Source organism: Emys orbicularis, chromosome 14 (assembly GCF_028017835.1).
Source record: "Emys orbicularis isolate rEmyOrb1 chromosome 14, rEmyOrb1.hap1, whole genome shotgun sequence".
In the NCBI taxonomy this organism is placed as follows: Eukaryota; Metazoa; Chordata; order Testudines; family Emydidae; genus Emys; species Emys orbicularis.
In genome coordinates, this window is record NC_088696.1 from 38,986,409 (window position 1) to 39,012,691 (window position 26,283).

General features: G+C 45.6%; 1 protein-coding gene across 1 annotated transcript in view; it reads left to right on the forward strand.

Annotated features, from left to right (window-relative positions):
* Positions 1-6,984: 6,984 nt before the first annotated feature.
* The window catches only part of ZDHHC1 (zinc finger DHHC-type containing 1), a 40,994-nt gene continuing 21,695 nt past the window's right edge, over positions 6,985-26,283 (forward strand). Inside the window, exons 1-5 of the mRNA XM_065416833.1 lie at positions 6,985-7,203; positions 17,019-17,194; positions 18,900-19,001; positions 22,277-22,401; positions 22,986-23,144. Of these exons, the coding sequence (XP_065272905.1) occupies positions 6,985-7,203; positions 17,019-17,194; positions 18,900-19,001; positions 22,277-22,401; positions 22,986-23,144 (781 nt within the window). The remainder of the gene's footprint in view (positions 7,204-17,018; positions 17,195-18,899; positions 19,002-22,276; positions 22,402-22,985; positions 23,145-26,283) is intronic.

Below are 26,283 nucleotides of genomic sequence, written 5' to 3' on the forward strand. Positions count from 1 at the left end.
GGAGAAGGATAGAGTGGAGAGGAGAAAGGTGAAAGAAAATGAAAGGGAGATGGACCAGGATATAATAGGGATTCTGAGGTAGCAAACAGATGCTGCAGACTCATCAGTCCCATTGAGAACTCCCTATGTCTCTCCTCAACATTCCATGTGGCATCAGGGGTCGCTGCATTACCCCTACCACTCTATCCTGGGAGACATTAAAGACAATCACAGTGTCACATACGCAGACTTGTGAAAGCCACAGGTGGTTTATGTGTAGCTGAAAGGGACATGAATGTTCTTTCCCCTTCATAAGTTCTGTTCTCTTAATTTATTAAGTTTTATTAATTTTTTAAAATTTATTTGTTTTTAAATGATGTTTTTTTTTGTTTTTTTTTTGTTTTTTGTTTTTTGCAAAGGTTTGGTTACAGAATAAAATTCTATTATTTGGAACACAGTTTCTTTATTTGTTCACAACATATGCTGGCTGGTGTTCAGCAGTTCTGAAAGCAACCAATTACCTGTTAATGCACAGAGTCACACAACGCATAAGATCATTCACAAACAAAATTAACAGGTGCATTGACAATATTATATCCCCCTATATACAGCAATCACCACACAATTCATACCAGGCTGCAAAAGAGCAGGGCCAGATAGAGCACACTACGGCAACACACACAACTCTGGGTCACTATTACAATGGTCTGAACCGTATAGCTCCACATAGAGCGCTTCCAATAGCCCTTGTATCTGGCTGTTCAAATTCAGCAGAAAGCTGCTCCACCTCCACCTTGGTGGAAACTTTTCCCCCTTAGCTTCACAGATAGCATGCAGGACACAGCAGGCAGCTATAACCATTGGGATATTTTTCTCACTGAGGTCAATTTTGTGAGTAAATAATGCCAGCATCCCTTCAAACAACCAAAGGCACATTCGACTGTCATTCTTCACCTGCTGAGCCAGTAGCTGAAGTGTTCCTTGGTGCTGTTGAGGTGGGTGGTGAATGTCTTCATGAGCTGGGGAAGCAAGGGGTAAGGCTGGGTTGCCTAGGATCACTAATGGCATTTCAACATTGCCAGTGGTAATCTGCCGGTCAGCATAAAGCAGACGAAGTTAGTATATCGCTTGTGCACATGCATACTTGACTCCTTGCATTGGCGCGCCGTATACTCACCAGGAGTGCTTGTGTTGATGCACAGTGCGTTGCACCATAGGTAGGTATCCCAGTGTGCAACCTAAACCTACCACCGTCTAGCACACTGTCTTTTGGGAAGTTTTGGCAATGCATGGAAGGGTGTGTGGGGGGGTAGAAATGAGTTGTGCAGGGGTGAGTAGGAGAAGGGTAATTTCCCAGTGTGCAACTGTCTCCATCCCATAATATCATCTATATCCCATCATTTTCACACCTTTTTTAAAAAATCCCACGAATCCACGTGGCTCTCCTTGCTGTCCACCATCTCTGACAGAAGCATGGAGCCTGCCCAGTTCTGCACTGTTGTCATGAATGTTGAAGTAGAGGATGTATAATCTTGCTGAGCCTCAAGAAGAACTGAATCAGCAGGGAACAGGACAATTTCCTGGAGGGTAAATTGCTGTGTGACATAGCAGGAACCAATTCAAGGCTGTTGATGGCATTCACGGAGCAGCTGCAGATAGTGGAGTGCTGCTTCTGGGCCTGAAAAATGAGCATTGATTGGTGGGATCGCTTCGTAATGCAGGCTAGGGATGATGAGCAGTAGCTGCAGAAATTTTGGCTGCACAGAGTCACGTTCCTGGATCTGTGTGCTGAGCTTGTCCCTGCCCTCCAGCACAGGGACACCAGAATGAGAGCTGCACTCAATGGAGAAGCAAGTGGTGATCGTACTGTGAAAACTTGCAATACTGGATTGCTACCGGTCAGTGGGAAATCATTTTGGAGTTAGGAAATCTATTGTAGTGGCTGTTGTCATGCAAGGGTGCAGAGCCATTAATTGCCTCCTGATACACAGGAATGTGAATCTCAGCAATGTGCAGGACATAGTGGATGGATTTGCAGCAATGAGGTTCCCGAACTGCGGCAGGGCACTAGATTGCCCGCATATCCCCATTCTGGCACCAGACCACGTTGCCACAAGATACATCAACAGAAAGGGCTCCTTGTCTATGGTTATGCAAATGTTGGTGAATCACCAGGGACGCTTCACCGATACCAGTGTGGGCTGGTCAGGGAAGGTGCATGATGCTCGCATGTTTAAGAACACAGGACTGTTCAGAAAGCTGCAAGCAGGGACAGTTTTTCCCAACCTTCACATTACTGGTGGCAATGATAAAATGCCAATAGTGTTTCTGGATGACCCAGCCTACCCCTTGCTCCTCTGGCTTCTGAAGCCATACACTGGCCATCTTGATCACACCAAAGAAAGATTCAACTACTGGCTCAGCAGGGGCAGAATGACAGTTGAATGAGCTTTTAGTAGATTGAAGGGACGTTTGCATTGTTTACTCACAAGACTGGATCTCAGTGAAAGAAACATCCCAATGGTTATAGCTGCCTGCTATGTCCTGCATAATACCTGTGAAGCAAAGAGAGAAAGGTTGCTGCAGTGGTGGAGGGCGGACGTGGCGTGTCTGTTGAGTTTGAACAGCAATACAACCCGTGGACCTGGTTGTACGCAGGGAGGTCGGGCCTGGTGGTCAGCGTGGGAGTCGGGCCTGGTGGTTGGAATGGGAGTTGGGCCTAGTGATCGGAGTCCAAATGCCAGAGCCAAGGGTCGAGAGACCGTCTGAGTCAGGAGTCAAAGCAGAGGGTCAGAACTGGATTACCAGGAATCAGGGAAGGCAGGAGGAGGGATGGTTTTGAGGCAGGAGCACGGTGGGAACAAGACGGTGCAGGGCAGAATGTGAGTTGGAGCTTGGACGAGCAAAGCAGGAGCAATGCTTGGAGGGACGAGCACAGGAAGGCAGAGCGTCAGTGGACGTGTGCTTTGAGCAGCCAGTGAGCTGCCAGTCTGCTGGCTTCCTCAGCCAATCAGGCAGGGTGGACCATCAAGCAATCTGGCTGGCTCGTTAGGGCATCAGAAGTACTGAGCAGGTGCAACTGAGGGCCTTACTTCTGACAGCTCTACTGCTCAGGGAGACTTTAACCGTGAGTCACAGTAATGCATTGTGGTGTAGTGTTCTCTCCCTGGCCGGTTACAAATTGTGTGGTGCTTGGTGTACATCTATGACTATAACAGTGTCACTGCAGCTATTCATGTGGTGGTGCTTGCTCTACACAATTCCACTGTGTTTCTCACTGAGCCAATGAGTTGTCACACTGCAGTACCAAGTAAGCAGGAGTATTCAGAACTGCTAAGCACTCCACAGATATGTTGTGAACTAATAAAGATGAATTACTTTCCAAATAATAGAACGTTATTCAGTACCAAAACCAATGCAAAGAAAAATCCATGCAATTTAAAATCAGATACATTAAAAACTTTATAGATTACTGGAACAGAATTTAACAAGGGGAAAGAATATTCTGTCCATACTAGCTACACATACAGCTACTGTGGCTGTCACAAATCACTGTATGTGAAGCTGTGGTTGTCCTTAATGTCTCCTGCGGTGAATGGTAGGTGTAGGTCTGCAGCCCCTGATGCCATGTGACATGTTGCGGGGAGGGGGGGGGAGGAAGAATGGAGGTGCTGCAATGGAGACCTCTATGGATTGCAAAGGGAGGCGAGCCAGTGATTGCTGAACCTGTAGGTGCCCAAGAGTCTGCAGCATCTGTGTTTGCTGGTGGAGGTACCCCATTATGTTCTGGTGCATCTTCCTCTCTGGCTCCAGGGTCTTTCTTTTGTCTGCTCTTTCTTTCTCCATACAGTCTGCTGCAGTATTCATCCTCCAGGTTCTCTGTTCACAGTCTGATGCAGCACTGGCTTGCAGGGTCTCACTGAACATGTCATCCTGAGTCCTTTTCTTTCTCCTCTTTATCTGGTGCAGGTGTTCCACAAGTGTGGAGGGGGAATGCCTCAAGGCCGCAACACACAGAGGTATCATTGTCAATAGAGTCACTACGGAAGGTGAAAGTTAATATTCAGAACTCCCTTCCCTGGCTCCCCTAAAGTTTTAAGCAAGACATACTTATTGACACTTCTGCTCCAGAGTACTTCTGTGCGGCGCCACTCACAGCACCAGCCATGGTGACTACGGCCCTCCAGGCGTGAGGGAAATGAGGAGGGAATTGCTTGGTTGCATGAAACTGAGTATAGGGCAATGACACTGAATACTTGCACTATTTTCCACAGGGGGTGGTGATTTTAACTGCTATCTCATGCCTGAGGGTAACAAACACACAGAGAGCACAGCTGCTGCTGGTGTCCCAAAGCTGCCTGGGCCTGTAGGCCACTAGCCTGTGTACTGCAATGGTGCCTGCAGTTATTGATGACTGGCGTGGGAAAGTGTCCTACCGTTGAGGAAGAAATAAGGCAGCCATCCCTAGAAACTGTCGGGAGAGGATTGCAGAGAACCTCCATGAAAGTTTCATTGAGATCTCTCTGGAGGATTCAAGGGACATCCCTATGTACATAAACAAACTACACTGCGTGGTCCTCGTTGCCTAACTCAACAGGGGAATGAAAAGCAGATAATAACTCCACCTCTCTTTGTTGTACCACTATCTCTTCTAGTACAAGGAAATTAATGAAAGCTCGATTACTGTGTCCTGTTAAATTGGGGGCACCATCAGTACATCATTATAATGGAGAAAACAATTAAACACTTAGCTGGGGTTCCTTCCCTTGCATCGGGCTCACCCATGCTTGATTGCAGTGGAGTCTCAAACAGGTCCTGGCTCACAGCATAGCTGGACTCCCCCAGCCGTATGTCCCCGATCCTCCTCCTCCTCCTCCTCCTTCATCTCCTCATTCTTGCAGTTCACGCCATGGGCTTGTGGCTCGGACATCTCAGAAGTATCCCCGGAGGTGTGTGCGGTAGTGGTGAGATCTCTGCCAAGTATGGCATGCAGCTCTTTGTAAAAGGGGCAGGTCTGCGGATTGGCACTGGATCAACTGTTGGCCTCACGGACCTTCTGATATGCCAGCTGAAGTTCCTGTGCTTTCACACAGCACTGCTGCTGATCCCTGTCATATCCCTGCATCTGCATTCCCCCATGCAATCTGCTCATAGATATCCTTGTTTCTGTGGCTGGTCAGTAGCTCTACGTGCACAGCCTCTTCTCCCCACAGGCCCAGGAGATCCAATATCTCCTGTCTACTTCAAGCCGGAGTGTGTCTGGAGCATGTAGCCATCATAGTCAGCTGCATACAACAATAGAGAACTGCTAGGTGTGCTGCTGGGCAATCAGGAAAAAGGCATTTCAAAAATATGCAGGTCTTTAAAGGGGGTAGGGGGCATTCCAGTCTCTGTGTCCCCTGTGCAGTGGAGTTCACAGTTGTGACCAGAACAGTCAGTCGGGCATTGTGGGATACCTGCTGGAGGACTGTTAGGGTCAACATGGGTAATGCATTGTCTACACTACAACAAGCTGTTTGATGGAAAACGAAGGCAGATTTCACTTTGTTGCAGGAGGTATTATTATTTGGTGTTGACTAGACCGTGGAATTGTGGCAACCACTATGGTTTGGGGCAAAGGAAGCAGTAATGACCAAGAAGAAAAAATTAAATCTTTGAACAGTTTGATTATTTGGTTTGAGTGAATGGTGAGGGAGGAAAGCGGATTCTTGTTTTCTCTGAACTGGTTGGCGTGTCTCCCATACAAGCTAGGAATCTGATCAGCGTTTGATTCATATTCAGCTCATTCACAAGTAGGGCAGGGAAATAAATCAGAATGAAGGGAGAGGTGTTTGATAACATAATTATTTTATATACAAAAGTGTGATGTTTTAAAACTTATTAAAATAATATTAGTAAAAACTAATAAACAATTATAAAGTCTAACAAAGCCATCTTTGATTGGTGGGGAGAAGGTCTCATCCTCACAGAACTCTCTAGGTTTGAGAGCTCCAGTTACAATGAGAATGGACCCAAGATCAGGGCTCCATTACAGTAACATTTTCCAATACACTGATAACATTTGCAGATGACACAAAAATTGGGGGAGTGGAAAATAATGAAGAGGACAGGTCACTGACTCAAAGCGATGTGGATTGCTTGGTAAGCTGGGTGCAAGCAAACAATTTGCGTTTTAATACAGCTAAATGTAAATTTATACATCTGGAGACACACAATGTTGGCCATGTTTACAGAGTGGGGGACTTGATCCTGGGAAGCAGTGACTCTGAAAAAGATTTGGAGATGGTGGTGGATAATGAGCTACCAGTGCTGTGGCCAAAAGATCTAATGCAATTTTTGGATACATAAAGAGGGGCATCTTGAGTAGGAGTAGAGAGATTATTTTACCGTTGGATTTGGCAATGGTGTGATCAGTGCTGGAATCCTGTGTCCAGTTCTGGTGTCCACAATTCAAGAAGGGTGGTGGTAACTTGTAAAGGGTTCAGAGATGAGCCATGAGAATGGTTAAAGGATTAGAAAACACGCCTTATAGTGATAGAGCCAAAGAGCTCAAGCTATTTAGCTCAACAAAGAGAAGGTTAAGGGATAACTTGATTACAATCTATTAGTATCTACATGGGGAACAACTATTTAATAATATGCTCTTCAATCTAGTAGCGAAAGGTATAACACGATCCAATGGCTAGAAGCTGAAGTTAAACAAATTCAGACTGGAAATAAGGTGTGAATTTGTAGTTAACCATTGGAACAATCCACCAAGGATTGTTGTTGATTTTCCATTATTGACCATTCTTAAATCAAGATTGGATATTTTTCTAAAGGGTCTGCTCTACAAATTTTTGGTGGGAAGTTCAATGGCCTGTTATTCAGGATGTCAGACTAGATGATCACAATAGATCCCTTCTGGCTTGGAATCTCTAGACATACCTTCTGAGAATGCCCAGTGTAGCGGAAAGGGATTTTCCTAAGGATTACCTTTTTGTTGTGTTTTCCTGCTCTCTGTAGATGAACATCTGCAACAAACCTCCTAATAAGACAGCTCCAGAAAAGGAGGGTGAAGCAACTGCTGAAGTCCAATCTCAGCACACCCGAAGGAATGGCTGGAGCTGGCCTCTACATCCCTTCCAGATTATTGCCTGGCTGTTATATCTCTTCTTCGCACTGATTGGTTTTGGAATCCTTGTGCCTCTCTTGCCTCACCACTGGGTGCCTGCTGGATACATTGTATCCTTTCAACTGACAATTAATGTTCTATCGCAAACACAACTTCAACTGTAATGGAACAATGATGGTATTTTTAAGTTTATCTAGGTACTGTAGATAGCCCTGGAGATTGAAATAATCTGTGTGTCATCTCCTGCCTTGAGATAACTACCAGCTTGCTCTCCTCTAGTCTACATAAAGCACTTCTGAGATTCTTTCTCTTCCACTACTTTAATTGTGTTATTAGCATTCTGCTCTATCCTTCCTATCTCTATACTTTTTACATTGAAGCTATTGGTCCTTACCTCCAAGGCTCTTTCCATCTCTACCATTGCCTATGTCTCTCTCATTTCATCCTGCACTCCCTATATTCCTGTGCTTCCTTTTGTCTCTTCTCCTAATCTTGTCGTCTTGACTTCACTCATGCTGCCTCCTGTGCTTGGAACAGCTTCTGTTTCCTTCTGCAAATCCCTCTTTAAAATTAATTTATTTCATAAAGCCTTCCTGTGCTGAGCTTTCTTCCAGGGATATCTGCGCATTTCTCGTGTTATGAACTGCTGTCCCATGTTTGTATTGATATTTGTTTGCATTGGATTGCAAGCACATCAGAGACAAACCTCATCCCTTTTGTATTCTGAATAGTGCTACATAAATTTGTGGGATTCTATAAAATCAGAGTCTCAATCTCTGGCATAAGGAGTATTTATTGGTGAGCTGCAGAAAGATGGCTAGTTATATGGTGTTGGCTTTTCTTGTTTCCAATTGCTAAATCATGTTAAGATAGCTACAAATGCATTAATTTCCTAATATTACTTTTCCATGCAATAATTGCTATAGTTGTCCAAAGGATGTTATATGATTATTAATGGGAGGGGAGTTAGTCTATTCAAATGTGAATGTTGAGGGAGCAGAAAGGTCAGGTGGATGAGGTAATATCTTTTATTTGACCACCATCTGTTGGTGAGAGAGACAAGCTTTTGAGCCATACAGAGCTCTTCTTCAGCTGTTCAAGAGCTCTGTGTGGTTCGACAGCTTGTCTCTCAAGCCAAGAGAAGTTGGTCCAATAAAAGATATTACCTCACCCTTGTCCCTCTAATATCCTGGGACCAACACATCTACATCTACACTGCATATGGTGTTGGAGGAACAGTCTATTAGGAGACAGTCTCTCTAAATTTGGCCCACACCATGGAAAAAGTTTGGGAATCCCTGCTATAAATATTTATCCATGGAACAGATGCGGTAACAGTAACTATGAGTGACAGGGCAGGTTCTGCTGGATTAATAACCTTTCCTGTTTTCCATAATGAGAGTGTTCAGGAAGAGTTATTTGAATATTTTCTGTATTATGATGGAGCAGACACGAATCCATATTTAAGGTTGCACCAGATAGATCAATATCTCTAGGTAAGCATGTGTCCTTGCATTCAAGTTCCATCATCTGCCCCATCTCTGCTATCCTGAAATATTTATTAACTCTGCCTGCTTAAGCCAAAACCAAAATGTAGACGTTTATGTGGTGTCCATATCATCAACTTATCCAGTCACTATTCAAAGATCTTTTGTGTTCAGACATCCTACAATCAAAAGATTTCCATAAGAACTAATTTCTACCTTCTCTTCTATTTGTGAATCACCTCCTTGTTGAGACTTGAATCGAGGTCTTGCCAATTCTCTGTTTGAACATTTGGGTAAATGTTCTGTATATCATCTGTCCCTGAGAACAGCTTTCATAGTAACAATAAAATCAGCCAGTGGATCAATGAGATCCAAGTTATAATACCTGAACTTGCTTATAAAGTGTTCTGTAAAGAAGGTAGTCTTATGCCCACATCTTTAGTTTGTGCTTAAGTTGTATCTGTTTTTCACCTGAACTGGTATTTTTCCATAAGCAGCATACTTTACCAGTGGAGCCTAGACTACATAGTCCTAATGTACAAATGGCCTTCTGTAGGACTAAAATCCTATTCACGTATTTGTATGTGACAGAAAACCTAGAAGAAGATTCCAGGACTATCTTTGCTCAGAGATTCTCTACACAGATAAAATTTTGCATACAAATGTATGTGTTAAAGTTACCTGAGAATCTTGAAACACATTCCACCCACAAGGTTCAAAGTAGATTCCACGTTACGTCTGAGAAATGTCTATGCTGCAGAGACATATACAGTTGCTACCTTGAGGTCTTTTCTTGCAAGTTCTTTGGGTCAGGGATTGTCTTTTTGTTTTGTGTTTGTACAGCTCCCAGCACAGTGGGCTCTGTTGTATTAATTTAGATGGAATATATGGGCCCAAAGAGTCAAAGGAGTTAACATAACCCAGTCACAGTCTGCGATGGTTCTCGGAGTACCCAGGACTGTGAGTCACCTTGTTACCTCCTTGCCTTCAGCATGTGGGAGTCTTGCTTGTGCTTAACTGGGTGTCAGCTCCCTGACACCACCAGCCCATTAGCTCATCTGGCTTTTTTCCAGCATGGAATAGGCAGCGATCTGCACACAATTTTTCACCCTGCAAACTTGGGTGCCTCACAATGCTTTGCTGTTGTAACTCCCATCTGGGCTGTTCACAAACCAGCCTTCCAGCATTCAAGAAACACCCTGAGTGCCTGTGTGTAACTGCAGCCTGCCAGCACAGTCCAGCAATACTTTAGCTTCCATCAGCCTTTGTTACCACATGCACGGTGACCCCCACACACTCCCAGTTCTGGATTTTCCCCAAAAACATGTGTTCAGCATTGTCCAGCTCTCCCTTGGACACTCTGGGGATCAAGATACAACAGCTTCCCATCTCAAATGGAGTTACCCACACAGTTCACAACACTAGATTAGTTTTGATTAAAGAATAAAACAAGTTTATTAAACTACAAAGATTTTAGGTTTTAAGTGAGTTCAAGTATTAAGGCATTAAAGTCAGAAATGGTTACTAGAAAAATAAAGATAAAACGCTTCCTAATACTAAACAAACCAGACTTGGTTTCAGGTGATGTTCTTACCAGAGATATTCAGTACATTGCTGACCAAACTCTCAGTCCAGAATCTGCTCCCAAGTCCAGTGGCTGTTTCTTTTGTCTTCATGGGTGAAAAGATGGACAGGGAGACATAACTTGGGGTGTTTTTGCCCCTCACTTTTATAGTTTAGTCCTTTGAAATGCATTTTCCTAAGAGTGACCCCTAGATAAAGTTCTATCCAGTGGAGAGCAAGGAGACATGGAGTCTGGTGGGGAAGAGGTGTTACGCTGTTTCTTTTCACCTATGTATGCTAAAATGCAAATCTGTTTGTCTCTTGTCTCCCCCCCTTCCATGCCAAAGAATGGCCATTTGATAGGTGATGGCCCATTAGCTTTGATAACACCTGGCTGGGGGCGTCAACTTGTCCTTTATCTTTGAGAAACAGGTTTACTCACTTCCCAGACTTGCCTGATAAACACACTTCAGTCATGGTTTCAGCTTATGTTCATAACTTTACATATAATGTTGCTACATACATTTCACCATGGTAATATTGACCAGCAAGTTAATAGTTTTCAAATGATACCTTACAAGTCATTTTTAAACAAAGACTATTACAGTAGTGTGTTGGGTGTGACTACAGGGGTGCATTCCATCATACTACCCAAGCATTGTGATCTGGGCTATGCCAGCCCTTAGTTTGCCTTGCAGGTTAACAATAGGTGCACCCCAGTCCCCGAGACCCTGTGAAGTGTTCCCCCTGTAATGCTCAGCCCCTTATTGACTGAACATTCACAGAAGTACCAGGTCTGCTCTCCCCCAAGGGGCAGCGTATGCACCAACTTGTATGATTCAACTCAGGATCAGCATCTTGCTTAATATCACAGCACTGAGGTATATTTATAGTGAAAACTGCAAGTTTATTATCAAAGATTGAAGTGAGAGTAACTAAGGAAATTGGAAACAAATGGTTATATATAAAACAAAATCATAACACGCTTTCTAGAGACTAAACTTAACTAACAAGCAACTCTCTTGTCTAAAGAAACTTACCTCATTCAAATTCTTTTATTCAGCGTCTTCAGCCAAGATTGGCTGAGATCCTGTTTTTGCAAATGTAAACATGCTGCCTCTTTACTTCCTGCAGGATAAGGGGATTTGTTCTTTGCCTTCTTCTTATATCGCCAAAGTTCATTGTCTGTACTCAGACACAGTATAAACCCAGTGGCTTCTCTTTCCTGTGTGCTCTTCCCTATTGACTTCCCATCTCTTTGATAACTTCATATGTAAATAGTTATCCATTGTGCTAACTTACAATGTTTTTAACAACATCATGTTCCCTTCCTCTTTAGCTAGAGAAAGTTTTTAGAAGGAATCCCTCTCTTGTCTGACTTTCGTTTGGGGAGAAAAGAGAAGAGGTTAGCTGAGATGGGCTGGAGCTGTTGTTATTGCCGTTGTTAAAGTCCACCCCGACAGAGAAACAGGTGAATCTTGTGTGTGACGGAAAACCTGTTTCTCCACCTCTGCCTTGATACAGACTTCAGGAACATTTTCAGTGTACATACATAACTCCTTACATAGTGTCTGTATGTACATATCACAAGAACATTATTTACCAATTAAAACTGGATAAATTCATGGAGGTTAAATCTGTTAATGGCTATTAGCCAGGATGGGTAAGGAATGGTGTCCCATTCCTACAATCAATAATAAAGTATCTAACTTTGCTGTACCCAACCAAAATAATAAAAAACTGTGTTTTTCTCCGACAGAGTGGGTATGTTCTGGTCTGTGGGGAGCTTGCTTCTGACAACGAGCTTGAAGGGGCTGGGGTTGTTTGAAGGCTAGACGTGGGGGATCAGGAAAGATTTATTTCAGGATGGGGTCCCCATCGAGTATGAGTTATAGTGGTTTGATGATACCTTGTATGGGTTCCTTTGAGGGGTGGTAGGTGATAACTAAGGCTGTGCAGTCAAAGGAGGTTTTATTTCTTTATTGAAGTAGGTTTTCTTGGGTATTTGGGTGGCCTGTCCATGATGTGATCTACTTCTCTGGTGGAGTGTCCTTGTTTGGTGAAGGTGGTTTTGAGTGTGTTAAGACATATATCCCGGACTTTCTCCTCAGAGCATTTTCTGTGGTATCTGAGTGCCTGGCCATAGATAACAGATTTCTTGGTTTGTTTGGGGTGGTTGTTTGGGGTAGGGAACTATGAAGGTAGGTGTAGTGACCTGTGGGTTTCTTGTATATGATTGTCTGAAGCTGATGGTGGTGTCCAGGAAGTTGCTGCTGGTATGGAGTGTTCCAGAGAGAGCTTAATGGACAGACAGTGGTTGTTGGAGTTGTGGTGGAAATCTATGAGGGAGTTGAAGTCATCTGTCCAGAGGATTAAAATATCATGGATGTATCTCAGCTATATCATTGGTTTTGTGGTGCATTTGTCCAGAAATTCTTCTTCAGGGCATCCCAAGAAGAAGTTGGCATTTTGGGGAGCCATCCTAGTAACCATGGCTGTTCCCATGGTTTGGACAAAGTGTTTGCTGAATGTATCAGGTTGAATATCAGGGTTGGAAGGGACCTCAGGAGGTCAACTACTCCAACCCCCTGCTCAAAGCAGGACCAATCCCCAACTAAATCATCCCAGCCAGGGCTTTGTAAAATTGTGGGTGAGGATGAAATGGATGAGTTTGGACATGTATCTGGGGTGCTATCTGAGGGTTGTCCACTGTCTTGTAAAGTATTTGAGGCAGGCGGCTATGCCGTCATAGTGATGTTGGCGTTAGGGAAGTGGCATCCATGGTGGCAAGGATTGGTGTTCTAAGGGAGGCTGTAGATGTTGTGGAGTTTGTGGAGGAAGTCATTTGTGTCCTAGAGAAAGCTGGCTCTTGGTGAGTGTGGTGAGTGGTTTGAGGATGGTTTCTGAATCCTGATATTAGTTCATTAAGAGTACCGTGACCAGATATGATGAGTCTGCGTGTTAATGCGCCAATCCACCTTGAATGGTCCCTTAGAATATGTGCTAACTACTTATGCTAAACAATCTGTTCCACCTTGTATTTAGTTGTGATGCTCGGAATATCTTTCCCAGACCCGAAGAAGAGCTCTGTGTAGCTTGAAAGCTTGTCTCTCTCACCAACAGAAGTTGGTCAAATAAGATATTACCTCACCCACCTTGTCTCTCTAATATCCTGCCTAACTAACCTAATTGCCTTCTATGATGAGATAACTGGCTCTGTGGATGAGGGGAAAGCAGTGGATGTGTTATTCTTTGACTTTAGCAAAGCTTTTGATACGGTCTCCCACAGTATTCTTGCCGCCAAGTTAAAGAAGTATGGGCTGGATGAGTGGACTGTAAGGTGGATAGAAAGCTGGCTAGATCGTCGGGCTCAACGGGTAGTGATCAATGGCTCCATGTCTAGTTGGCAGCCGGTTTCAAGCGGAGTGCCCCAAGGGTCGGTCCTGGGGCCGGTTTTGTTTAATATCTTTATTAATGATCTGGAGGATGGTGTGGACTGCACTCTCAGCAAGTTTGCACATGACACTAAACTAGAAGGTGTGGTAGATACACTAGAGGGTAGGGATCGGATACAGAGGGACCTAGACAAATTAGAGGATTGGGCCAAAAAAAACCTGATGAGGTTCAACAAGGACAAGTGCAGAGTCCTGCACTTAGGACGGAAGAATCCCATGCACTGCTACAGACTAGGGACCGAATGGCTAGGTAGCAGTTCTGCAGAAAAGGACCTAGGGGTCACAGTGGACGAGAAGCTGGATATGAGTCAACAGTGTGCTCTTGTTGCCAAGAAGGCTAACGGCATTTTGGGCTGTATAAGTAGGGGCATTGCCAGCAGATCGAGGAACGTGATCGTTCCCCTTTATTCGACATTGGTGAGGCCTCATCTGGAGTACTGTGTCCAGTTTTGGGCCCCACACTACAAGAAGGATGTGGAAAAATTGGAAAGAGTCCAGCGGAGGGCAACAAAAATGATTAGGGGGCTGGAGCACATGACTTATGAGGAGAGGCTGAGGGAACTGGGATTGTTTAGTCTCCAGAAGAGAAGAATGAGAGGGGATTTGTTAGCAGCCTTCAACTACCTGAAGGGGGGTTCCAAAGAGGATGGAGCTCGGCTGTTCTCAGTGGTGGCAGATGACAGAACAAGGAGCAATGGTCTCAAGTTGCAGTGGGGGAGGTCCAGGTTGGATATTAGGAAACACTATTTCACTAGGAGAGTGGTGAAGCACTGGAATGCGTTACCTAGGGAGGTGGTGGAGTCTCCTTCCTTGGAGGTTTTTAAGGCCCAGCTTGACAAAGCCCTGGCTGGGATGATTTAGTTGGGAATTGGTCCTGCTTTGAGCAGGGGGTTGGACTAGATGACCTCCTGAGGTCCCTTCCAACCCTGATATTCTATGATTCTATGATCCTGGGACCAACATGGCTAAAACAATACTGCATAAAATAATTTGCACACATTCTAGATCTGATGAAGAAGAGTAGTATTTACTTAATCAGCACTCACGATAACTCCCTCTCCATAATAAGACCCATCTCCTTTGAGAATTGGTACAGCCAGTACAGTAGTGGAGATCTGTATAGACAATAGCTGCAGAAAGGAAAGTTACTTTCTAGGAACTGTGGCTCTTCGAGTAGATTATCTGTATAGATCCAAACTTCCTCAATCTTTTGTAGTAATTCTGAAAAAGCAAAAGGAACTGGCGGCATCAGAGTCACAGTTCTTTTATTTAACTTCATTCTGAAAGTTTGGTTCTGTGAGGGAACATACATGTGGCCCTTGTGACAGGTTGGATCACAGAAACCCCCTTGGGGCTGCCAACTGATGTGCCAAGCCTACTTCTGCCCCTGCTTTCCCTGCCAGCTTGGGACTCAAGCACCCTGTCTTGTTGAGCCAGACATGCCAGTCTGCTCCAACACCGACCCAGAGTCTGAACCACGTGCCCCAAAGCTACAGATTTAACTGAAAGCAACTTAAGAAGTGTTCCTGTCTTTAACACTCAGATGCTCAACTCCCAATGGGGTCCAAACCCCAAATAAATCTGTTTTACCCCGTATAAAGCTTATACAGGATAAACTCATAAATTGTTCGCCCTCTATAACACTGATAGAGAGATATGCACAGCTGTTTGCCCCTCCCCCCCAGGTATTAATGCATACTCTGGGTTAATTAATACGTAAAAAGTGATTTTATTAAATACAGAAAGTAGGATTTAAGTGGTTCCAAGTAGTAACAGACAGAACAAAGTGCATTATTAAGTAAAATAAAATAAAACACACAAGTCTGAGTCTAATACAGTAAGAAAACTGAATACAGACAAAATCTCACCCTCCGTGGTGTTCCAGTAAGCTTCCTTTTACAGACTAGTCTCCTTCTATGTAAATCATGTAAGGTGTCATTGGAAAAGTTAGGATTTGCTGAATATGATTATCCTATTTGTATGCATGTATCATTTTTGTATCTGAAGTTATAAATACTGACTATGTATCTGTACTTCAAATGGTAGTTACACCTGGGTAACGCCCAGTAGACAAGATGCTTTCAGTCTAGATAGTGGGTGGGGAAGGGCCTATTCAGGATAATGGGCCATTAGGAAAAACAATAGGCCTAGGGAGAAGCTTATCCCCCACCTGAGCCTTCCTGAGAACACTTCAGACAGCCATGACTCTACAAGCCACAGTAATGGCTGTCACGAGTCTACAAGGACATGTGACCAGGCCACTTGATTCTGGACTCCATCTTGGGATGTCAGTATTTTTCCACAAACTGGTTTGGGAACCAAGTTTTGAAACAAAGAGTTCCCGCCATATGCTAAAGCTGTATAAGGCAGGGAATGACATTATCTGGGGTTCTTCACTTCCCCACCCAAGAAGACTTCTGCCAACACCTGAGGAACAAAGACTGAACTGGGGGAAGCGCTGGATCCAGGCTAAAGGGATTTCTAGCCTATGTATGAAAGACCTGGGGAGTCCAAGGTGTAAAGCAAGTGCAGCTTGCCCCTTAAGAATCTGCAGCCTGCTTGTATAATTTCTCAGGGTGAGAATCTGCTAATTCATAGCCAATCTATTTAGTATATTAAGCTTAAGTTGTGTGTGTTGTTTATTTGCTAGGTAATCTGCTTTTATCTGTTTGCTATCACTTATAATCACTTAAAAGCCATCTTTTGTAGTTAATAAACTTGTTTTTGTTTTAATCTAAACCAGTAAGCTTTGACTGGAGTGCTTGGGGAAAATCTCTGCTTGGTTACCACAAGAGTGCATTGTTCTCTTCACATTGAGGGAGAGGCGGACCAGGTATTAAACACATATACTGGCCAGATTTGACCAGGGCAGGACGGTACTGCTCTGGGATCCTAGGCTGGGAAGCTGGTGGTTAGAGAGCCTGCGTGTAACTGCAGCTGGGCATGTCCCTACCTGTGTGAATGCTGGTGAAAGTGCAGGCTGGAGGGCTTTGCAGCTTGTCACAGCAGTACAGTGAGAGGGAGCCCACGCTGGTGGGTCAGAGGGCTCAGTGGTACCCCAGCTTCAGGTGGCACCCCGGGGGGAACCTGTCAAAAATCCACTCAACGAAGGACAGCTGCTGGAAAGTAAAGTTAAGTTTTTTGAAATCTCTGTAACAGAAAGGTAATGGTACTCCCTCACAAGATCGCAGGAAGCATTGTTCCTTCAGACCTAGCTAAGTTTGCCTGGAGAAAGACTTATTGGGGGTGAGATGGGCAACTCTCTGTCCTAATGGGGAGCAGATTTTTGAGTGATACTGTGATCAGCTGCGTAAGACTTTCTAATTGCAGACCATAAATTTCTTGCTTGTTTGGACTTAGTTTGTTGATGATAAGCATGAGCGTTAATCTTCTGAGCCATTCCTTAACTATGTATTTCAGTGTCCAGGAGTGTTTTTTATCTGCCACCTAGTGGTTCATTTCACTGCAGTCTCCATTGATCCAGCTGATGCCAATGTGCGAGAGAATAAGTACCTAGGGCAGCTGGCCACTTTCAGCCGTAACCAACATGCTCATGTCATTGAAAACCGTCACTGCCATGTCTGTGATGTGGATGTGTAAGTACCACCCAGGACCTTCCCCTTCTTTTTTTCTTTCTTCTTCATCACAGTTAGAAGATGGGATGGGTACCCTAAAGTCTTTAGGGATGTGACTTTGGGATAGCAAACTGAGCATAATGTGCTCATCTCCAAACTCACGACCATAAAGACTTCTGAGCTCTCCACCATGTGTATCTGTGTCTCTACTGTATTTTTAATTGAGCTCCTGTTTTGGGGGAGAGATTGTATTGGGTTTAGTTCTGTGTTACTTGAATCCCAGAGAGCAACATGTAATTCCCTGCCTGTTATACAGGAGGTCAAATTAGATGTGGTCTCTTCTGGCCTTGGAATCTATGATTCTATGAATTTCTTTGTGTTTGGATTCTGGGCAGTTACCAGTTTGAAGCTGGATATATTTAGCTTGGGAGACATTAAGCTTAACATGTGGTAGCAGAATTTGTAAAGAGATTCACAGATTGAAAGCATCTTAGTGGTCATTTCCAGATTAGAAAACTCGAAACTTGGGGGAAAGGCCTCAGAAACTCAGAAAAGGCAGATTTGGGAATATTTAGCATTATGGCTCGAGAAAGGCTAGTCCCCATGGGATTATGTGTCTGATGCAGTGCGGCATTGATATCAACTGAAGTCTTTTTGACTTCATTGGGCTATGGGAGAAGAGCTGTCAGATCACTGTATTATCAGTTTAGTACTGAATTTATCATATTTGTACAGGTAGCTGTGTCTTGGAGGTTATGATTCTTATCATTCCTATAGTGTGCCTAGTGGTCCCCCGGGGGATCAGGGCCCCATTGTGCTAGATACCTTACCAACACACAATAAAGAGTTCCCTGCCTTAAACAGCTTGCAGTCTTGATTAATGATGATGCAAGAGGTGGAGAAAACAAACAAGCAGGTAGGGATGGGGGAGAGGAAGGATGTGGTAGCAACAGTAGGAGCACGTTTTCATGTAGATTAACAAGCTACACTGTGCACACTGCTACTTGCATATGTGCTATCTACTGGCAACACTAGGTAGGAATTGTGGTAAAACTGAATTTTATGGAGGGATTTGAAGGAGAAAAATATGGTAGGCTTTTCTTTTGTAAATATTGTGACCAGTGGGCATAGTTTATCAAGGGTGTAGTTTATCCAGAAGTTTTTGCTTGATTATTTCACTGTATCTGTCACTGTGTTTGTGGGGAGAACTTTGGGTGATGGCAGAAAGTGAAGGAAAAGATTGGCATATCAGAATGAATCAAAGAGGGGTGTTTGCTTTGCTTTATTGTATTTGCTCACACCAAGAGCAATACTAATTCCGTGCTGTGTACATTGGTTGGTGACAAAGGCTAGAGGCCAGAATGGTCCAACTCAAAGATGTAGCTGCAGTGAGCCCCAAGGTACAGCGTAGGGCCAAGTAAGTGAAAGAGCTGAAGGGCCAGCACACAGAGCAGACTGCAAGTAATAGGAATTGAGAAGGGGAGTAGGGCATGTCCAGTGGACTCTAAGAGGCTCTAACAGGTGTATTGTTTAAAAAGCTCATTTATTCAGTGAGAGAAAAGTGAATAAAGGGTGTTTAAGTGTTTCTGATCCTTGTTAGTTTTCTCATTGTGGCCCAGCCCTTCTCTGAACATTTGTTTCACAAGAAAGGTCTCTAGCCAGATGAAGATGAGTTACTGTTGCTATTCTGGTTTTAGCTGCATTAACATGATCCTTTCTTTGGCAGAAGCTCCAAGTCGAAACACTGTGGAACCTGCAACAAGTGTGTATGTGGCTTTGATCATCATTGCAAATGGCTCAATAACTGCGTGGGGGAGAGGAACTACTGGTAAGGGTCTGACCCTCTGATACCAGGGCAAAGCCATCCAGGAAATGCTAGTACAGGACTTCTCAGCCTTTCTCGTATCTTGGCCCAATTTATATTCAGCTCCTCAAAACCACCCTATGCTGAGATTGCAGATTCCTTTGAACTGATTCTCATTGCATGTTGGAGGACCGCAAGAATTGGTGCAACGGTTTATAGATTACTGCTGGCAAGGAGCCAAATACATTCGATTCATGCAGAAACCAGAGAAATTGAAAATGGGATCAGGCTTGTGACACCCAGACAACTGGAGTGGGTTGTGATGTTCAGGCTGAGAATCGCTGCTGCTGCCCTAGACTTGGGCTAGAGGGTTGTAAAAGGGCTTCATTAGTACATCCGCTCAAGACCTCTGCTCCATGCTTAAACCTCTTGTAAGTAACTGATCCCGATGCAATAGTGCCACAGCTGGGATCAGCAGAGGTCCTTGAGCGTGATCACCTCTTTGTTAGAGGGAAGGAGCTGCTGGCATGGTCTTACCCTTTCCCCAAGGTCCAAACTAGCCAGGTGTGCGGCAAAGCCCATCTGATTGAGTGAACATTGTTCCAGGACTGAGGCAGTTGGCATGTGTCTGGTCGGAAAGTGCAGTGGAGATTTAGTGGGAGATTTTCCAAGGCACAGAGGGGCGTTAGGCGCCCAACTCTAATTGACTTTCGGTAGGAGGTGGGTACCTATCTGCTCTTTGTGTCTTTAAAAATCTCCCCCTCAAGTGGTAGGGTCACAAGAGTGGTGATCAGATGATGTGTGATAGGGATGCGGGGGAAAGAACTGCTGTTTTGGATGATTTGTGGTTTGTATCTTTTGCGCTCTTGTAATTTTAAATGTATGTCTAGGGTGTTTCACGTGACACATCTTTCAGACCAAAAGCTAAATAATAAATATTTTCATAATTGCTTCTGAAGCAATGTTAAGAAATACTTATCGGAAGTTGTACAGGTATCCCTAAAAGTTCCGAGGCGTAGAGTGGTTAGAGGACCACAGTCAGCTTGTTTCGGGGATTGGTATGGTGATTATTCTAGGACCCCTGTCCTGCTTTAAGATGAGGGAGTGGTGGTCATGTAGGGATACTTGCCCTGGTTTAAGTGAGGGATTGTTTTGTGGCCCCTCCCTTTATAGGGGAAGGGGAGGGAGTTATTTAAGCAGGCTTGGGCAGATATACCTAGCTTGATCAGGTGTTTAAAGCATTCTGCCTTCTCACTCTTGTCTCCAGGCACCAGTTTCAGTTTGTGATGCTCTGGAAGGGGCAGCAGCAGGGAAAGCAGAAAAAACATGTGTTGTTTGTCTACTGTGAGGTCAGTGAAGTCCAGGGACTGGAGGAGCAGCCAGTGTATGTGTGTGTTGGGGAGGGGAAAGGAAAAGGAGTGTTACTCCTTCCAGCAATCTATCTGTCAAGGGAAGTGGTATCCAGGTTTTTCAGCCAGAGCACTGAATATGTTATTTCAAAAAGGCTAAGGTAAGGTGCCACAATCAATGTTTTGGGGCAGATTCTCTATCCCATTCTGCTCCCTTTGTGCTGCAGAACAAAGAGTGCAAACTACCCACAGATCTCCTCCTGGGATTCTCTGTGGGAAGGGAAGGGATAGCTCAGTGGTTTGAGCATTGGCTGCTAAACCCAGGCTTGTGAGTTCAATCCTTGAGGGGGCCATTTAGGGAACTGGGGTAAAAATCTGTCTGGTGATTGGTCCTGCTTTGAGCAGGGGGTTGGACTAGATGACCTCCTGAGGTCCCTTCCAACCCTGATAGTCTATGATTCTGTCTCCAATGGGCATACAGCTGGCCAAGCTGGCTCCTACGCCTCCCTCCCCACAGCTCCTGGTGCAGACGGTGGGATGGGCAGTAACTGGTCCACATTCCGCTCTGGTTATCCTCAGCTTGTCTACTTTCTTTACGGGACTGTTGGGAGCTGGCATGACTTAGGCCAATGCAGAGTCTGCTCTAACCTGTGCTGGGGTTGAGGCATAGAATCAGGGAGCCGTAACTAGTGATTGTTTCTCGGCTTCTCCTGTCCTTCACTCCTGGGTTGCACTGGGTGGTTGTGTGGAGGAGGGTGGCCCTCCTGTGCTAGGTGCAGGAAATGGAACAGCCAGAGCTATTCTCCTTCCTCGCTTGTGAAGCAGTAGACAGGGAGTAGCAGGTGCCCGGGGAAAGGGGAGCAGATGCTCAGAGCCGCTCCTGGGACCACAAGGAGAACAAGTGTTGTCCCCTACTGTCTCCTTTCAGCCACACAAGTTCTTGTGCAGGGAGCTCATTTTCCACTCATCATCAAATACACACTGGTTTTCTGACCACACCTGATCTAAAGGGCCACAATTTTGAGCCTCCAGTACAACATATTGGACACACCACTGGTCTAGATGGTTATCTCTAGGGCCCTACCAAATTCACAGTCCATTTTGATCAATTTCATGGTCAGAGGGTTTTAAAATTGGTCAATTTCATGTTTTCAGATGTTTTCATCTGAAATTTCAGGGTGTTGTAACCGTGGGGGTCCCAACCCAAAAGGTACCTGGAGGTAGGTCTGATCTCCCCCCCGTCCCAATCCCCTAACAGCCCTACAGGGGAAAGACAAATCCTGTCCCTCCCCAGCCTGGCGGGGACTTGCAACTAGGAGCCCCCCAGCTGGGGCACTCCAGCAGCAGGGGGAGATCAAACCCATCTCCACAAACCTCCTCCAGCTGCAGGAACCTCTGGGGCTGCTGCCCAGCACTGGAGCTTCTTGCAGCAGGAAGAGGCACTCGAAGGTGGATCTGATCTCCCCCCGAGAGCTACCATGCAGCTAGGAGCCCCCTGGCTGGGGCACTCCCAGCAGCAAGGGGGAGATCAGATGTCACGGGGAAGGGCTAATTTCACAGTCCATGACACGTTTTTCTGAGCACCACTAAAATTATGCAAAAACAACGAGGAGTCCTTGTGGCACCTTAGAGACTAACAAATTAATTTGGGCATAAGCTTTTGTGGGCTGATGAAGTGGGTTCTAGCCCACAAAAGCTTATGTCCAAATAAATTTGTTAGTCTCTAAGGTGCCACAAGGACTCCTTGTTGTTTTTGCTGATACAGACTAACACGGTTACCACTCTGAAACTAAAATTATGGCATGTATACAAAGCTGTTTTACTGTCTCTGTCTTTTCCTTCCAGTCAGTAGAGGTTGGGTTGTTTATTTGTATGTATGTGGTATTATTGAAGGAGTGGGTTTTGCATTTTGCTCTGAAGATGCTGAGGTCTGTTATGCTTCCTTGGCAGGCTCTTTTTGAACAGCGTGGTATCTGCCATCCTAGGCCTCGTCCTCCTCTTGCTCATTGCATTCTATGTCTTTGTGGAGTTCTTCGTTAACCCCATGATGCTGCGCACCGACCAGCACTTTGAAGGTATCTGGCCACACTCTCGGTGAGAGCTGCTTGTGATCCCTGCATCAGCCGAAATGCCTGGGCTTCAGCTGTTCACTGGGCTTGGACTCCTCTGGGCCCTTTCGTGCAAGAGTAGCCTCCAGCTCTCTACCCTGCCTCAAACTATTATGTGACTGCAACCATCTCTATGACCCAAATGATTCCCTCCTGATCCCAATGACTTTGCTCTCCAAGGAGGTTCTTAGACAGCCTGAAAGATCCAGAGGCACTCTGGGGCTTCAGGACAGCAGATCAGGCCTATAGCTAGCTTTTTATCGAAATTACAATATTTCCAGCTATGAGGTTTTATTAGTGAGAGGTGTTTAATATCTGGATAATCTGTTCCCCTCCCCACCAGTTCCTTTGTTTTCATTCCCTTACCTTCTACTCCCCCTCTTAGTTCTCTGGCCCAGTCACCTTCTCCCTCCACCTCTTAGCTCCTTACTTTCTGGCCTCACCACTTCTCCGCCCCACATCCGTCCCCACCACTGTGACTTGCTCACTCTCCCTTCCCGATGTGTGCTATTGCTGTGCTTTCAGTCCATTGTTGTGTTTCTCTTTTTCAGTATTAAAGAACGACACGGACATCTGGTTTGTGTTTCTACCTGCAGCTCCCATCGAGACCCAAGCGCCTGCCATTTTGGTCTTAGCTGGGAGTCTCATTCTGCTGGGCCTGCTGACTGTGACCCTGTTAGGTCACCTGCTGATCTTCCACATCTATCTTAGTAGGTATCGAAGTCCGGTTGCACTGCACTGTCCACTTGATTCTGTCTTCACTTCATGCTGTACACTCATTGGGCTTTCACCCGTATCTCACACACATTGTGCAAGAGCACCAATGAAAGCACAGCGATTTTGTCCCACACCTTGGCATTCCTGCCTCTCTCCTGAGCGTGTGGTTTTGCTCTGCCTTCTGTAGGATGAATAGAAGAAATTCTTGTCTCTCGCTCGTTTTTCCTGAAATGTTCTCTTAGGCCAGGTCTACACTACCGCGGTAGTTCGACAGCTGGCAATCGAACTTCCGTGTTCGATTTATCGCGTCTGGTCTGGACGCGATAAATCGATCCCGGAAGCGCTCGCCGTCGACTGCGGTACTCCAGCTCGGCGAGAGGAGTACCGCGGAGTCGACGGGGAGCCTGCCTGCCGCGTGTGGACCGCGTCTGAACCGCGGTAAGTTCGAACTAAGGTATGTCGACTTCAGCTACGTTATTCACGTAGCTGAAGTTGCGTACCTTAGTTCGAATTTGGGGGTTAGTGTAGACCAGGCCTAACTTAAGTAAGATTATTTTGGTACAGTGCAGAATCTAGCAGGGAGAAAAGGCCCTGCAAATGCTTGGTTTGTGATGAGACAGCACAACACAGTACCTATTGGTCCTCCGGCCTGCAGGTCTGTAAACTAATATTTCATGATGTCTCTAAGACTCAAATTAATCTTGGAGTTCTTCAGTTGTAGAACAACTCTTTATATCTCAGAGCCTTTGGCTGAGGTATGCTAAGCCTCAGCTGTGCCTAAATTCTCTATAGGAATCATCACTGGTCCATCTTTCTTGGGGTGGATGGGTAGCTGCCCATTGTACCTCTCCAAAAGGGAATGAAGCCACTCATGAATAAAGTCCCACCTCTGCCAGGTCCCCCAAGGTGGGTGAGCAGCACTTGTGGTTAATGGTATCAGAGGCTGCTGATAGATCTAATAAAATCAGCATGGACACCTGACTTGTCTATCACAAGGAGATCGCCGACCAAGTATACTGATGCTCTCTCATTGCTCTACCCAGCCTTGAATTCAGAGTTACCCTTCTGCAACCATTTCAATAACCTTCTCCAGAACCACCCTATGAAAAAGGTTTAAGCCTGGGCAGTAGCCGCTAAGTCCTTAATTCAAGTGATGGCTTCTTGAATTTAAGGCTGAAAGGAGGCAATAAACTGTCTAACTAAACGGTTAACACATTGGAGTCTCTTGGTTAATATAATAACACAGGGCTTTTATTTAAATAAAAAGAACTGTATAACTCCTTTTCCATTAGGAAGCTCAACTTCTTGATTGCGGTCCCCTGATAATCATTGTGAACATTGCACTGCATTTGCCCAAAGTGAGATTTGGAGGAGGATATAGATGGACGCACAGTGGAGGGGCTACTTACAGTCGCTCCCACCTTCTGCCTCATCCAGGAGGCGCGTTCCCATTTAAAAGTATAGATGGCATTGAAAACCTCTCTGAGTACCCTTGTATCAGTCTCCAACAACAGTGAAGCTGACAACTCCCAGCTGGCTTTCACCAGAGCTATCTGGCAAGCGGCAGTTGTCAGTGGTAGCAGAGTGGAAGGGAAGTTGAGTGCACCAGTACTGGAATAACGATAACATCTGGAAAATGAAAGGGCCATTTTAGTAATATAGAAAAGACTACAAACAAAATAAATGCTGTGGCGGTATCAGAAAAAGTTCCCTATGGCTAGAATCTATTTAGTTAAGTGCAGATCTAATGCAAGCGATGTGGTTACTGTATCGATACACAGTTTCCACAAGGTGGTGCTGATTTATTGGGATTAGGCTCATGGAATCATAGATTCATGGGGTTAGAAGGGACAAGTGTCATCTAGTCCAGGGGTCGGCAACCTGAGGCACACGTGCCAAAGACGGCACGCGAGCCAAGTTTTGATGGTACACTGCTGCCTGCCGGGGTCCTGGCCCCACTCAGCCCCCCCGCCCACCGATTTTTCCTGCGGGGGCAGGAGGCAGAAGCTTGGTCATGCCGGCAGCCAAGCTCCCCCCTCTGCCGCTTCTTCCCCCAGTGTGGTGCTTTCCTGCCACTCCCACTCCCTCTCCCTGCCGCCGATCAGCTGATCGCCCTTGCGAGGGGGAGGGGGAGCCGAGCCGAGCCGCAGCGTGCTCGCTGCCCTGGGGAGGAAGCAGAGAAGAGGTGTGGACGGGGCCCTGGGGAAAGGGGTGGGAACGGGGCATATCCTCTCCAGCCCCCTGCTGTGAGCACCCCCACGAGCCGAGCACCCCAGCCCTCTGCCCTGACCCCTGAACCCCCCACACACACCCAGCCCTGTGCCCTGACCCCTGCATCCCCTCACACGCACCCAGCTCTCTGCCCTGACCCCTGCACCCCCTCACACACCTCCAGCCCCCGTTCTGACTCCTGCACCTCCCACACATACCCAGGCCCCCCACACCCCATGCCCTGACTCTTGCACCCCCCCCCACATCCTCACCCCCACCCTGAGCACCAAACGGGAGCTCCTGCACCCCCCGCCCCACATTCCCACCTGCACCCCCGGTCTGGGGTCCCGGCTGCCAGCCCCTTGCCAGCCGGGGTCCGGCAGGCCCCGCTCAGCCCGTTGCCGAACTAGGTGAACGGAACCCCAGGCCAGCAGCGGGCTGAGTGGGCCGGCGGCGTAAGATCAGCATTTTAATTTAATTTTAAATTGAGCTTCTTAAACATTTTGAAAACCTTGTTTACTTTACATACAACAATAGTTTAGTTATATAATATAGACTTATAGAGGGAGACCCTCTAAAAAACGTTAAAATGTATTGCCGACAGGCGAAACCTTAAGTTAAAGTGAATAAGTGAAGACTCGGCACACCACTTCTGAAAGGTTGCCGACCCCTGATCTAGTCTAACCCCCTGCCAAAATGCAGGATTTGTTGTGTCTAAACCATCCAAGACAGATGGCTCCAGCCGCCTTTTGAAAACCTCCAGTGAAGGAGCTTCAACAACCTCCCTAGGAAGTCTGTGCCATTGTCCTACTGTTCTTCCAGTTAGGAATTTTTTCCTGAGATTTAATCTAAATTTGCTGTGCTGTAGTTTGAACCCATTGGCTCTTGTCCTGCCCTCTGTGGGTGAATAGCATCAGGCCC